General features: G+C 44.0%; 1 protein-coding gene across 2 annotated transcripts; it reads left to right on the top strand.

Annotated features, from left to right (window-relative positions):
- The first annotated feature begins 1,936 nt into the window (after positions 1 to 1,936).
- On the top strand, positions 1,937 to 14,709 carry TMEM171 (transmembrane protein 171). 2 transcript variants are annotated; one of them, XM_035310788.1, is made up of 5 exons: positions 1,937 to 2,122; positions 8,366 to 8,493; positions 8,972 to 9,671; positions 11,362 to 11,494; positions 13,895 to 14,709. In XM_035310788.1, exons 3-5 carry the CDS (start codon positions 9,044 to 9,046, stop codon positions 14,109 to 14,111), a joined length of 978 nt encoding a protein of 325 aa, XP_035166679.1. In that variant the 5' UTR covers positions 1,937 to 2,122; positions 8,366 to 8,493; positions 8,972 to 9,043; the 3' UTR covers positions 14,112 to 14,709. The 2 variants fall into 2 exon arrangements, with proteins under 2 accessions (XP_035166679.1, XP_035166680.1); XM_035310789.1 differs by lacking the exon at positions 1,937 to 2,122 and adding an exon at positions 2,908 to 3,005.

Here is a 14,709-nt window from a genome sequence, read left to right as displayed (position 1 = left end):
TTTTTTAATTAAATAATTTAATGCGAAATTCCTAATATGTGCTAGGTTTGGTACAAGAAGTGTTTACATAACAGAAAAAGAGAGAGGTCTTATAAAACAACAGTGATCCTCTCATTTAAGGATACCAGACAACTGGAGAAAGTTCAGCCTGACAAGACAGTACAGAAATAAGCGCCACATAATTTATTATTATTACTATTATTAAAGCTCTATATTGGACAACAATAGAACTAGAATCAGATAATAGAAAACTGTCACATAAACATAATTAATCTCCTCGTGTCATTGCTGCCACACATTATAAAATAGTCTAAGTGCGCATTTTGATGCTCCTTCTCTTTTTTCAAGACCTCAGCTTCAGCTTGTGTTCGTAATAAATTATGCTCATCTTTGTTTTCTTCAAGCCTTTTTCCCCTTCTTTCTCCTTTACTGAAATACTTTGTGCTTCACTGAATATAGAAAACATTACTTCGTAGTCTCTCCTTAATGTGGGATCCTTCAAAACAGTGTCTGAGTTTTCACAACTGATACTCACCTTCAAGTCAGGGGCAGCTGAGTTGGGACATAAAAAACACAGAAACAACAGAGGGTCAATAACATCCAGAAACCTACAACTCCAGAAAACTTGAAGCCTTCTACTCCATCCTTCTCACACCCCACATGTATTCTCATACTCACTAAGTCCTGAGTCTTTGACCTTTCACTCTTAGTTTTCCCCGTTTTTAACCCAAATCCAGATCCCCTCCAAAAACATACATATCTCCCTTTCTCTCAGTGTTGTTACCTAGCAAAACTATCTCCCTGTCAAACAAGACTTTAACCAATCCCTTTTCCTCCTGTCGTCTATTACCTGTGCACCATTCCACCTTTCACTCTTCCTCCTCTCACTTTGATTCAGGTAAGACCAAGCTTCCCTTGCACCTCACTAGCTGCCAGTCTGGGCCTAACCAGTGGAGCAGCTTTAGTCCTGTGGTCATTCAGGTCCAACCACAGCTCCATGCACTTAAGAGTGGCACATCCTCACCTTACTCACTTAGCTCCTTGTCCTCTTGCACAGCTACTCCCACTTTCCCACTTATTATTTTTTTTCCCCATATCCACCTGAGCCTGCTGTTCACTGTTGGGCTGTTACCTCTGCTGCCGAAGTCACCTTTCTCCTCCACGCTGCCTGCACGTAGGAAGCTGGAGAGAAAGCACCTCACATTTCCACTGCCTGAACTGACTCACCGCTGAAGGAAATCTCTTACTCCTAGGTTTGGCCTATCTTTAATGCCTTGCAACTTACCCAGTGTGCAGAAGTGTGGGGTTTTTTGTTTTGTTTTGTTTTTGTTTGTTCACTTTAACTACAGAATCCTACTGAAATGCCAAGGGTAGGCAGGAGGAGCAGGAAACGTGGCATCACCTTGTGTCACCTTCAGCAACACCAGGCACGTCCAGACCATGAAAAGCAAGGTGAATCCAGCTCAAAACCCAACATCTCGGGTCAAGGACACACAGAACGCCATGACCAAAAGGATCCAGAAATGGCAGGTGTGGCGCAACGCTCCTGAGAGCAACACTCACCGGCCTCACCCCAAAACCACCCGAATTTCGGGTGCGCGCCAGACCCGGGCCACGTACACAGGGCTGTGAGGGGCGAGCGGCACCTGCACGGCGGCAGGCCGGCCCCCCTCACAGCCGGGCAGCAGGCACACCGGCGGGCTGCGGCCGGTTGTGGGAAGCCCATCCCGGAGGGATCCCCTCCGGCCGGCCTTCAGCCCCGGCGGTCTCCTCACAGCCGCGGGGCGGCTGACACGCCGTCGCCGGCCCCCTCACCCTCCGCACGCCCCGGGCGCTGCCGGAACCCCCTCAGGGCTGACAGGAGAAGCTCAGGGGGACCAAGGGGCGACGCCGGCCACCGGGCGGGGCGCTCGGCACCGGCGGAGGCGGGGAGGGGGAGGAGGAGGCGGTGCCGCCGCAGAAGCAGGAGCAGCCACCGCCGCCACCGCGCCCCTGGCCCCGGGGCAGCTCGGCTCGGCTCAGCCCTGCCCCGCGCCGCTGCCGCCCAGGTGCGCGGAGCCGGGCGCAGGTGCTTAAATAGCGGCGCCGGCCGAACCACGGCAGCTGTCGGCGGGCCGGCCAGGTAAGGGGCGCTGGGAAGGAGGGAAGGAGCGAGCTGCCGGCTGTGTGCCGCACCTGCTGCGGTGCGGTGCGGGGCAGTGCCGCCATGTCGGGGTGCTGCCGCTGCCAGAGCGAGCGGGAGGGCGCGAAGATGGCGGGTGGTCCCCGCGCTGGGGGGGGGGGAGGGAGGGATGGGGACGGTGCCTTGGGGGGGAGCGGCGGCTCCGGCGGAGGGCGTGGAGGCAGAGGGTGGCGGAGGAGGTCTCGTCCTCCTGCTGACCTCCGTCGGGTGTTGTGTCACCCGACAGCCGCCGGCTGTGCTGCTGTTGTCGGTATGGGTCTGGCTCCCTTCGGGTGAAGGGTGGAGGCGGTGGCTGGTCCTCTGCGCGTCGCTTTTGTGGGGCGGTGGTGTCCCGGAGGAACAGAGAACCTCTTCTGCTGATCCTTGGAGAGCCTGGGCCTGGCTCTCCCCTGCAGGGACCTCTGGGCCTGCGGGAGGATGGGGACTTACCACGTAGCTCTGCACGAATTAAGCAGCTCTCCACGCTGGTGGCATGGGGACGGTGAGGAGGCTTCCGCTGTGAGGAGCAGCTCGCCCTGGGCAGGCTCGCTGCCACCTGGCTCTCGGTGCTACAGTCACGAGCTGCTCTCACAGGACATCGTCCTGCCCCTTCAAGATCCTCAGTGGCTTGAAGGAGAGCCTGTCTGACAGTCTGGAGTGTGAGGTGGGGTCCTTGGTGGGATGGCGTTTTCCTGAATGGAGTAGAGCTTTATTGCTTTGCCCATGTGTTGGCTGTGTTTTACTGCCCAAGAGCAGCATCAAGAAACTCAGACAGGAAGGCTCTGGACAGCTTGTGGAGTCTTAGGTCTTCTTGATGGTCACAAGCATATTGCTTCAAAGATCTGTAAGTCTCCTTGCCAGTGCATTCTGTCAGTCAATGTCTATCAGATCAGTGGGACAGATCCTCCTAGAGCTTGCCATAAACTGCTCTGCCTTATGTTACCCATCTGAAGAAAGTCACCTCTGGTTTTAACTGTGTGCTTGGGCCTCACCACTATTTATTTGCTACATAGTCTCCCTGCTGGTGAGAAAACAAGAGCTGCTTCTCCCCAGCTCCTGTGTGCTGTGAGTGTTCTGTGTAAAAAAGAATCCTACCTACCAGGGATCCTTCAGAGCTTTTGCTGAGTATGGGTTTTATCCTCACTGTCTGCATGGCACCCGATCAATCATCTGCCGAACTGTTCTGCAAATGTCTGTTTGTGGCCATGCACCCTTCTGGGATCCTTGCATCCAGCCACGGCATCAGTGCAAGGACCCCTTCTCTGCTGAAAATGAATGGGGGCCATTTGTCGACCAGCTTCTACTCTAGCCATTTTTCTCTGTAGCCCATAGGGATCATAGCTGGCAGCTCCTTAAAGGAGTGTAGTTGTCTGGCACAGGATAGAATCCCTGACACTTTGCCAGTTTGTGGTGAGAAGGATCCCTGCTGCACACATGCCTGGAGACTGTCAGGATTATCCTGTTTTCTGTAACTTCCTACTGTGGGTGTTTTGCAGCACTCTTCCAGACGCTTAGTCCTATCCCACCTTCAACACTCAGAACTAACAACATAGTGTTACCTTCCTTGTATTGTGAGCTGGTATAATCATTTTGTCAACTCATATTGGTAGAGTTTCTCTCTGTGATGTCCACTGAATGCTTGGAGACTGTTTTGTGCAGCCTTTAATTTTGAAAATCCTTCTCCTGGGATGTCAGATGCTATGTGAGTTGAGAACAATGTCGGGCACTAATTAGTCTGCTTATGTATGAGAGCAAATTGGTTAGATTAGCATCTGCAAACTTGCTAGTGCTGGTAGTGTTACTATTGCTTGATAGTAGGAAACCAAAAGTACTATCAGGCTAATTGGCATTTGCCCTTACCTACACAAGTGATTAAAAGTGCTGTTGGGGTGAGGGGTTCTACAGGGAGAAAAAGGTGGTAAACTCCAATTTACTTTAGGTTGACCAGCTGTGCTCACAGAAAGATAGCTCTGCTGACTGTCAAGAGTACAGTTTGGGAGACAAATTGTATTGTTATAACTACAGAAAATGTAATAAGTACGGAGTTGTATGTAAATGGAGAAGAGAGTTATGCACGGAGTGAGAGGCAGCAGCAGAAGGAGAGAGCCCTCTGGAGTTGCGACGTGGAAGTTAAACTGAATAAAGTTGGGAGGTTTTCCCTCCAGTTAGTTTGTCCTATCAGGATTCATGGTTTTACTTGAAATGAGAAGGAAAAACATAGAATGGCAGTGGCAACTTCGCAGGAGGAAGTCAAAATTGGAATTAGGGGTGAAAACCTTTAAAAGGAAAACATCTGAAAGAGAGAGCTTGTGCGTCCATTGGGAGTTGCTGTTGAGGACTACAGCTAAAAGGGTTAGATATTGTAGTTTTTAAATAATTGTATATACTAGACCTGGTCATAGAATCATTAAGGTTGGAAGAGACTTATAAGATCAACTGGTCCAACCATCCCCCTACCCCAATATCACCCACTAAACCATGTCCCTAAGCACCAGGTCTGACCTCTCCTTGAACACCCCCAGGAACAGTGACTCCACCACCAACCTGGGCAACCCGTTCCAATGCCTGACTGTTCTTTCTGAGAAGAAATGTCTCTTAACTTCCAACCTAAATCTCTCCTGGTGCAACTTGAGGCCATTCCCTCTTGTCCTAAGAGTATGGTCCTTGTGCATGAGAAGATTTGGGTGCATTTGCAAGTGAAATAGCAGAAATTGGGCCTACTCTGAGAGACATAAACCAGAGAGACAGAAGTGTTTTAAGTCTTCCAATGTTTTTTTCTTTTAATCCTCAGTTCCTGAATTCATATGACTGCATGAGGATATCAAATTTCATATGGGTAAGGGAGTGTAAGCTTATAGCCCTGGTGTTTGCAGTAGAAATCTTAGAAAACGTGAACTCTGAAGGGTCAAACAGAAAGCAACATGTCCCATTTTTATAATCAAAATTTGTATTTTTAAATTCTTTGACTCATCCATAATGTGGAAGTTATATCACAAGTGTTACATGCAAAAATTACAACGTTATTTCCTGTTCTGTATACCTGTCATAGGCCAGACTTACAAGAGGATAAAGCACTATATCATTCAAGTTAAGCTCATAACCAGACTTCCTTTACAAGCCACGTTTCCAATTCCTTCTTCCCTCATACTTAACTGTCTCTACACTGTTGAATCTTGTTCCAGCAGTTTCTGACCTGTTATTTCATGTCTGCTTTCAAGCTAGGGGTAAATAGGAAGTGAAGACCTCCCTGTGTCAATGCATTTGGAGATATCTGATCTCGTGGAAGTATTTCAAACACATAATCAATATAAGCCTTGCTTCCGTCTTAAAGTACTTCTTGAAACACAAGAAATATGGCTTAATCTTTCATTGGGTTTGCTATTAAAATTTGGGGTAGCACAAATGAAAATTAGTCTGCCCTTGGATTTTGCAGCATAAAATCTGTGGCTTTCATCTTCAAAGCCACAACAGACTGTTCTGAATGTTCCTTCTTTTGTGGCCTGAGAGAATTAAGAAAATATGCACATGCTTCATTTCTAATGTGTGTTTTAACTTAATCTCATAACAACAAGATTAGTGGAAGAGAAACAGGCACTGTGTTGGAGCAAAGAGAACAAATCTCTAGATTTTTCTTTTTAAGGACTAAACACTTGATTTTTTTTTTTCCACTTCATATTGTTTCCTTTTGTCCTAATTTTCTTGTACTTATTTCCATATTTTCTTCCCTAGAGGGAATTGCAAAGAAAGCATTCGGACTTTTCTCTAATTATAGTGTATTGCTGTTATAATGGTTAATGTGCCTCAACAGAAAAATATCTCAAGACAGTTGTGTCCAAAACTGGGCTTTGTGTGTTTTTGTCTTTCAGAGGCCCTTTACTCAGTTTAGTACCCTTGTAGGTCAATAACTCTGAAGCAGCTCAAATCAATTATGAAAATGAGGAAAAATTCTAGTCATCAGGGAGCATAGGTAGTTACTAGGAAAAAAAATGTAATTTAGGAAGGACCAGTGAAGTTGAGGAAGGAGTGACCAACCTAATTATTTTCTCTGTTCGTAAATAGATCCTTTAAATTGACTCCAACTCATGCAGTATTAGAAGTATGCTTGGGTAAAGGTCTTCAGTTTGAAATCTATCAAGATTTCTTTATTTTTCTTTTCTTAGCATTACTGCATAGCTGCTTTTTCCAAGGTGAAGTCATGAGTAATACTTCTACAATACTCAATACTATCAAGGCATCAAAAGCAGTGCATCCAGTAGGACGAGGGAGGTGAATTCTTCCCCTCGGCACTCATGAGACCCCCACCTGGAGTCCTGCCTTCAGGCCTGGGGCCCCCAGCACAGGGGGTAACATGGAAGTATTAGAATGAGCCCAGAGGAAGGCTATGATGATTAAGGGGCTGGAGCACCTCTCCTGTGAGGACAGGCTGAGGGAGCTGGGGTTCTTCAGCCTGGAGAAGAGAAGGCTCAGGGGAGACCGAAGAGTGGCCTAAAGGAGGCCTACAGGAAAACTGGGAAGGGACTCTTTGTCAGGGAGTGTTGGGATATTACAAGGAGTCATGGCTTTAAACTAAAAGAGGTTAGATCTGGATTAGATATAAGGAGGAAATCTGAGAGTGGTGAAGCACTGGCACAGGCTGCCCAGAGAAGCTGTGGATGCCCATTCCTGGAGGTGTTCAAGGCCAGGCTGGATGGGGCTTTGGGCAACTGGGTCTGGTGGGAGGTGTCCCTGCCCATGGCAGGGAGGTGGATCTAGATGGTGTCTAAGGTCCCTTCTAACCCAAACCATTATGTGATTCTATGATAAGAGAGCCCCCACTAGCGGTTTTTCAAACCATTTATAGTAAAGAGAAGGTATTCTCAGAATAGGGAGGAAAGCATAGCTTATGAATGAACTGACCAGAGTAATGGGCTTCATTAAGGTATGCCCCTTACTTGTGCTGTTTGAGATAGCCAGTCAGGAGTGGTCATCTTGCTGCTGTGGAACAGCTTGTTTCCTTGCCCTTCAGGTCTTGTGCTCACTGTGCCTTGTCACCAGCATGCTCCCTGCCTTCTCCCATGCTGCTAGAGGCCCTGTTTGATGTTCAGCAGATCTAGTAACTTCATTTGTGTATTTGTTCACCCCTTTCTTTAAGTGTGATTCTGCTCTTCTAAGTCGTTAAGTAAGTGACTCAATAGATTGCCTTATATTGCAGACAGCTAATTAGATAATTATGTATTTGAGTGACTAGTGGGTTTTATGGTTATGTTTTGTTTTCATCCCAGTGGGGCACTGCAGTTACTGGGGAGTGACATGGAGCTTGTTGTGGCTGACACATGTTCAACAGTTTGCTTCTAGAAATCACAGAATTCTTTGTTTTTCTTGTGGAATAGCTGTTGTTGAGGCATATGTAAGGAGGAGTCAGTCTAACTTAACTTGTAGCTTCCAGTTGTCCCAGTTTGTAGCAGGGCAGTAGAAAGTGGTAGAGGAGATGCTGAAGGTTAACTGAAACAGCGAATTAAGCCAGTTACCTGCTTCCATTTTTGACAAACTGCTCCAGTCTGATGTCCTTTGTGATATTTCCAAGTCACAGACAAAGCCTGTCTTGGGAGACTACTGGTGCAGGGAAGAGAGCACTGTTGAAACACTGCAGTGTAGGCAGGATTAAGTACCTCCTGGTCTCAGTAGGAGACCATTTTCTCATGGTGCATCTGGACTTGCGATTTTTCCACTCTGAAATTCCCCTTGGTTTCAGATGAGCTCCTGACAGATGCTAGCTGCTTGGACAAATCTCAGTGGTTGCAGCTATCGGTCTGATCCCTATGTCAGAGCGGTGCAAGCTGTTAGTAATGACATAAGTAACTTTTTTTCTAGACCTCACTGAATGGCACTCTGTCCTAATTTTTAGTCAGGCTTTCCCTGCTCTGGTATGTCAACATCAGCAGATCTGTTGTCTGTATGCACAAAACTGTTACTGGCCTCAGCACTAGCTTCTGTATTCTGGTTGCTTCTGAATCTGAACTCCCACGGGCTGATAGGTCCAGAAGCCTTCTGGAAGCCCCTTTGTTATTTCTTTTTAAAGCTTTCTTGGAGTATAGACAGAGGATTCAGAAACAGGGAAAAATGAAAGGAAGTGTGGGAGCGGTACACATACCAGCTCTGATTATGGAATCAGTGAGACTTAAACTACAGTCTTTAACATGGCTTCTTCTCACTTTTCATTTTCAGAACGGAACCAAAAATCCTCTATGTACTTGCTCTTGTGGTTATGTAGGACAGGAAGGTGACTTAGGGAGAGAAACTGCGAAGTCTCTAGTGGCTGTGGAAAAAGAAACAAGATGTACATGCTTTGACAGGTATGTATTAGAAGATCTACTTGATTTTAAAAAAAAAAAAGCCTGTAGTCATCTAAACTCAATTTCATTAAGGCTGTTTCTTTCAACACTTGTCACTTCCTACCATATGCTACAGAAATTTCTCCTAGCTAGTTCTCCTAGTTCAAGGGGGAGTTAACCTCACCTTGTTCCAAATATTCAGTCTTTGATATTAATGTCCCCTTAATCATAAGACTATTTCTAAAGAAACAGTTCATTAGTTGTACATCAGCAATTGTGGGGTGTTACAGTTGTTTTGAGTTTAACTCTAAGTTTTGACCTGCTGTCTGTATTCAATGGCAACAAACTTTATTAGGCCCTTCATTCCATGACAGCATTACTGCAAAACAGAAAATATACTAAAAGCATGCAATGCAAATACATAATGTAGCAGTAAATACTATGTAGCTAGTACAGCTATTTTTTTCTTCTTTTGATTTGTGTATTTTCATGTTTACAGATCGACTGTAGTTTTCTGCCACTGAATGCCAACAGGGAAAAAAAATCATCTGCTTGAGGAGATTCTGTTGTAATGTATCCAGTGGCTGTTCCTGCACCAGGAAGTGAAGCAAATAATGGACAACATGAGAAACTTACTTTTTTCTTTTTTGTTTTTGGAGCATTTTTTCTCTGTGCTGGATTTTTGCTTTCAGTCTTTATCCTACAGTCATGCCCATATGAAACTTTCAGTGACTGTAATGGGGTTCTTAAGGCTTCTGGGCCTGTGCTAGCTGTAACTGGCTTGGTTTTTGTTTTATTGGCAAGATCAAGGGCCAGGCTGTATACGAGACAAAGGCAATTGCAAAATGAGCAAGTATACAGCCTTGTTTTCTGTCGAGGGAGCTGTCAGTTTGCCCAGTTTCTCATCTTTGGATTCCTGTTTTTGACGAGTGGAATGCTAATTAGTATCCTGGGCATTTGGGTTCCTGGCTGCAGCCCTGGTTGGCACACCATACAGCTCAACCAGACTCGCAGTTCTGATGTGAACCTCCAGGGCTGTGGATTCCTGTCGCTTCAAATCTTGGGGCCTTTGATTGTGTTTACTGGGCTGTGTTTCTTCCTGATAGCTCATGTTAAAAAACAAAACTTCAGTCTCAGCACAGAATCTTTTGAAAATGAAGAATGTCCTCAGAGCCCTGAATCTTTTCAAGTTACAGTAGGTGGGTAAATGTGTGAACTTCTAATTTGAGCTTGTTTTCTTTCCACTAATGGTTTACTCATTTATGAATATTACTTGTTTGGGCTATAGGCATGTTGTATCTGTTATGTCCAAACAGACAAAGTGGAGTTTTAGAGAGTTTAACTTGCTTTGTCTCTTGTTTTCTGTACAATCACTTCAGTTACCTCTTTCACAAGGAGAAAACCTCTTTTTCCACTAAGAAAAGCATCTGATTGTCTATGCAAAAGAAACCACATACTCTGGCAGAAATCTAATCTAACTTCCTTTCCCAAAGAGTGTAAGTCATAGGTCTAATGACTTCTGTGACTCTATTTGAGACTTATTTTAGCCTGGAGATCTGAACCCCCTAGGCAGGAGACAATAAGACAATAAGTCTTGTATTGTATTTCCCTGAATAATGGCCAGATCTTGCAATTAATCTCTGAAAAATGCTTCTGTTAATTGCAGAATACTGTGTTTAATTAGTTTATTAGGAGGAAATGCAAGCATCACCCTGCTTCTAAAACCCCATGAATACATTGTATACGTGGATTATTCTGATAACTCTCTAGTTCTCAGGACGTATTAATGGATCAATCATAGTATTACTCAACTGTAATCTGACAGGACTTGAGGTCCATTATGCACAACTCTTGGCCTTCTGTCTATCAAATTAATGTACTGACCTGTAGCCTGATGATAGCTCAATATGTGGGGGTTTAGTGTCAGTTTTCCAGCCACTAATAAATGAAAGGGGCATAGAGAAAAATCAGGTTGATTTATTGCCTTTAAAAAACAAAACTAGTGGGTTCCTTTTATGCTTCAACCTTTGAGTTTTACTCTTCCTGATGGAACAATGAGGCCTGATTGACATAGTCACCACTGTGGCAGAATGTCACTCCACTAGATAACACCCCTTGCCTTACTCAGTATCTGCAATGCTCCCTGACCTGTCCCTGCAAGCTGCAAAGAAAAAAGTGCCGGCAGCAGTGAATGTCCATATAAATTATTGAAGCTCATTGACTGATACAAAGTTGGTATTGAAAAGGAATCCTCAAATATGAAATTGAAATTGGCAGATATGCTGCTCAGTACACTTAATACTGAATTATTTATCTATAGCTTTGTGGTACTTGTGTTAACAGTGTGCCTGAGTAACTTGGTAGGGAAACTGTCAAGGCACTCAAAATCCATATGAAGTAGTAATCAGAACCATTCATAACTTGAATGCTTCTGTTATAACAATGAAATAGATATAGGCAAGTTCATAAAACTTCTGTTTTAGTTACGTGAGGAAAAACTGAGTGCTTGTCCACCCATAAATTGCGTCAATGGTAACTGTGGGCTTTGTACTTCCAGTTTTCGAAGACAGCCAACAGTAAAGAGGTTTATCTCATAGCTAGAAAACCATCCAGTGGAATTTTCTAAATGAATTCTCCCATCTATGAATATGCTGTGTCTTCAATCAGAAACAGTATTACCCCAAAATGTATCTCCAATGTATTTCTGCAGCTCAGAATATAACAGTCTGTATGTAGGGTCACCACATTCTACATTAAAAGGTAGACAAGTAAAAATACTGTAATTTCAAAGACAGGAAATGATCAAGGATACATTTAAGGGGAAAAAAAAAAAAAAAACAGGGATGCTTATTGTTTCAGAGACAGTAATTGGTGTTTTTTTTCCCCTAGGTGATACAGTAATGGTATTCCCACCTCCACCACCACCTTATTTTTCTGACCCTACTGTGACCCATTGTCTTATGTCAAGTGGCTTGCCTGCACATGAAAATCCTCCACCATACCAATCTATCTTCAGCGATAGGTAAGATTGTTTTCTTGTCTGTTTTTGGAAGTGACATTTCTCAAGGTATCCAACACATGTTCTTAAATAATTGTAAATTAACTCTCTGCAAGGCACTACAAAGCTTTCTACTCTATTGCTTAACTTAATTCAGATACCGTATTTACTGGCACAAAAATATCCTACTATAAAAGAGGAATTGAGAATCACAGTACCAAGTATCTTCCATAAGGGTTAAATTTAAGTTTATTAATGAAATGAACTTGTGTCAGTCTTAAATCAGTAGCCTTATTTAGCTATTGCTAGATTAGATTTCTTCCATAGACTGTCCAAGAGAAGGAGAGCCTGCCAGACGTTAGGAAGTCTCTGTAGAACCAGCGTGATGAACACTTCATGACACCTGTCCAGAGGTCTCATGACCCTGGGAGTGCCACTTTAATGTGTACTGTGTTCCCTGTGACTCTTATTTCACTGCCTTGTGGAAAGGCCCTTGCTGGTCTGCCCTGTTCCTGCTGTGATAGCATGGTGAGGCAGAAGGATACCTTGATACTGTGGAAGAAGAGCAGGAGACTCCAGGGAGCTTCAAAGGGAGGCTGCAGTGCTAACTTCATAACAAGGTGTTGTAACTACCCCATGTAGCTACTCCTCTATGCCTTGAGTAGAGTGTGATTTGCTAGATGCTGCCACCACCAGGCTTAGGTAGCAAGAAAAGCTGGCTGATTGAAGAGTCTCCTGCATCAGTCATGTTTTCAGGGACATCTCCCCCCATGGCTTAGAAACAGTGGGTTGCTATCGAGGATGAAAGATGTTACTGTAAGGCCACATACCAGGAGCCTCAGCTAGGCCTGGCCAAAAGCTACATACCATATACCCAACTTATTCGCAGGCCTTTAATGATCCAGGACTGAGGAAGTTTTACCCTTTGGAAGGGCCAATGAGTTTGGTTTTAATCTGTGGGTCAGTAGCTATTGTGAGGCTTGTTCAATGGGATGACTCCAGTCTACAAGACTATGCAGTATATGAAGCACCATCACTGCAAGAGTCCCTGTCTGCCTAGCTCTGTCCACATAGTTGTAGCTGTTGAGTGATTGCTCTAACAGCTTTCCACTGTACTCCAGATTTCTCTGCTCACATGAGGTGGTGAGTTCCATGACCAGCTGTATTAGCTGTGTCTGATACCAATACTACATCAAAATTCTTCTATCTTTCCCTTGAAGCAATCAAGTGCAAACACTTACCATGTCCAAAGACCTAGGTGCCACAGAGGAGGCGGAGGCTTGTGTTAGAATGGTGCTTACTCCTTCCTGCTTATCACACTGAAGTCGTGTCAGTGGCTTTCTCCTCTAGACATGCACACATATTCAATGGACAAGAGGAAATGGCCTCAAGTTGTGCCAGGGGAGGTTTAGGTTGGAAATTAGGAGACATTTCTTCTCAGAAAGAGCAGTCAGGCATTGGAATGGGTTGCCCAGGGAGGTGGTGGAGTCACTGTCCCTGGGTTGTGTAAGGAAAGGTTGGATGTGGTTTAGTAGATGATACTGGTGATAGGGGGACAGTTGGACAAGATGATCTTGGAGGTCCTTCTCAGTCTTAACGATTCTATGAATGTTGTTACTGGGGATGAGGTGACTATGCTCGGTATTCCCGCACCATATGTGGAATTGGTGGGGATACAGATACCCACGTAAAGTACAAGTTGGCTCTGGGAGGAAGACAGAAAGAATGAGGAGTTCTTCCCTTTTCTTGGGAAGCAGCTGAAGCAATATGCTGAGGGCCACCTCCAGGGAGAGATGAGAAGCATACTAGAACAGTGTAGGTGCAACCAATTGGGATCTAGCTGTGATGTTTAGAGGAAAGCAGTGACTACTTGACTGCTCTCTTTGACTTTCACTGAACTTAGTAGTCTGGTGTTCAGTTGCTTTTGTTTCTCTCGCTCTGAGTAGGAATGCTACTTATGCTTTAACAGGTTACTGGAAGACTTATATAAAATCAAGTTTCCTTTAATTTGAGGTCTCAAACAGTTAGGGATTGCTATTTTAGTGACGTAATTCCAAGTCTAGTAACAGCCTTTTTATAAGAGAAGAGGAGAATAGTTTGGTACACTGGAAGAAGGAAGATACATTAGGAGCAAAGGATCAAAAGATTTACTAAGATTGCCCTGCCAAAAGCAGCTAATACCCATAAGCCAGGCTGTGATGTGAATTAGAAAGGAACTTGTTTGCTCTTCCATCTGAAGGAATAGAATTTTTGAGTCATGCTCTAGCACATAGTGTGAAATCCTAATGCCTGTATAAATTCTCTGCTTCAGGGGTTTTTAGGGAGTGTGTGCATACATGTATGTTCATGTAAGTTGAGAGTAATTTCACTTTTCACTTGCTATAGAGAAATGAGTTATATTAATAATGTGGTTTTGTTTTATAGAGCACGGCTTGCAGATGACGATAGAACAGTTGCTGCTATAGACTGTGAAGCTATATGTACAACTTCTGGATGCAGTTCATCTTCAGACATCTTACCAATGCTGTCTCTCTGCTCTGAATCACCTGTAGAATATGAAGAAAACATATCAGTAACAAGCAATGAATATTCTCTATCATCTTCATCTGTTTCCTTAGTCACATTGGACACCAGCTCATAGAGGACTGTCAGCTAGATTTCATTTTTAAATGAAATTGTATACTCAGATTTATGACTGACTATTTACATTTTCTAATAAAAGCAGTAATATTGGCTCTGTCTGATTTCTTCATTCACAAGAACAAGTGATGAGGTTTTGTTTCAAGAAGTACAAGATAATACTGGGCTTCTGAGTGAATATTATGAAGTGATTTAGTTTACTGCAAGAATGATAAATGTTCATCTTCTGTTACAGCTTCAGTTTCAATATGTAGTTGTTCTTCCTATAATGGAGGCAGTAAGTAGAGACAAACTTACTTTACTTCTTTTAATTAAATCTGTTTGGAGCTTCAAGGAAGAAATCATTAAGAAGTGATTTTATTTCTATTTTTGTATAACTTTTGTGGAGAATACTTCCTTGCAGTCACTGACTGTTTTCTGAGAGCATCACCCAGAGGAGCCTTTAAGATGGGGAGCTAATATGTTATAGGAAACTCAAGTGATTACTTTCTCATCTGCCTAGTAACAAACCCTACACAGTTTAATTTAGACCCTCTCTGGTCCTTATGTAAGTATAATCCCCCTGAAAAACAGTTTTAGCCAGCAGTTAAGAGCCCTAA

This window comes from Oxyura jamaicensis, chromosome Z (genome assembly GCF_011077185.1).
Source record: "Oxyura jamaicensis isolate SHBP4307 breed ruddy duck chromosome Z, BPBGC_Ojam_1.0, whole genome shotgun sequence".
NCBI lineage: Eukaryota > Metazoa > Chordata > Aves > Anseriformes > Anatidae > Oxyura > Oxyura jamaicensis.
Note: the sequence above shows the minus strand (reverse complement) of the source record. Positions and strands in the feature narration are given on the sequence as shown.

Coding starts and splice junctions, on each gene's coding strand:
- TMEM171 (XM_035310788.1), top strand. CDS start 9,044: ATGTATCCAGTGGCTGTTCCTGCACCAGGAAGTGAAGCAAATAATGGA. Junction 9,672..11,361: donor ATCTTTTCAAGTTACAGTAG/GTGGGTAAATGT, acceptor TTTTTCCCCTAG/GTGATACAGTAATGGTATTC. Junction 11,495..13,894: donor CAATCTATCTTCAGCGATAG/GTAAGATTGTTT, acceptor TTTGTTTTATAG/AGCACGGCTTGCAGATGACG.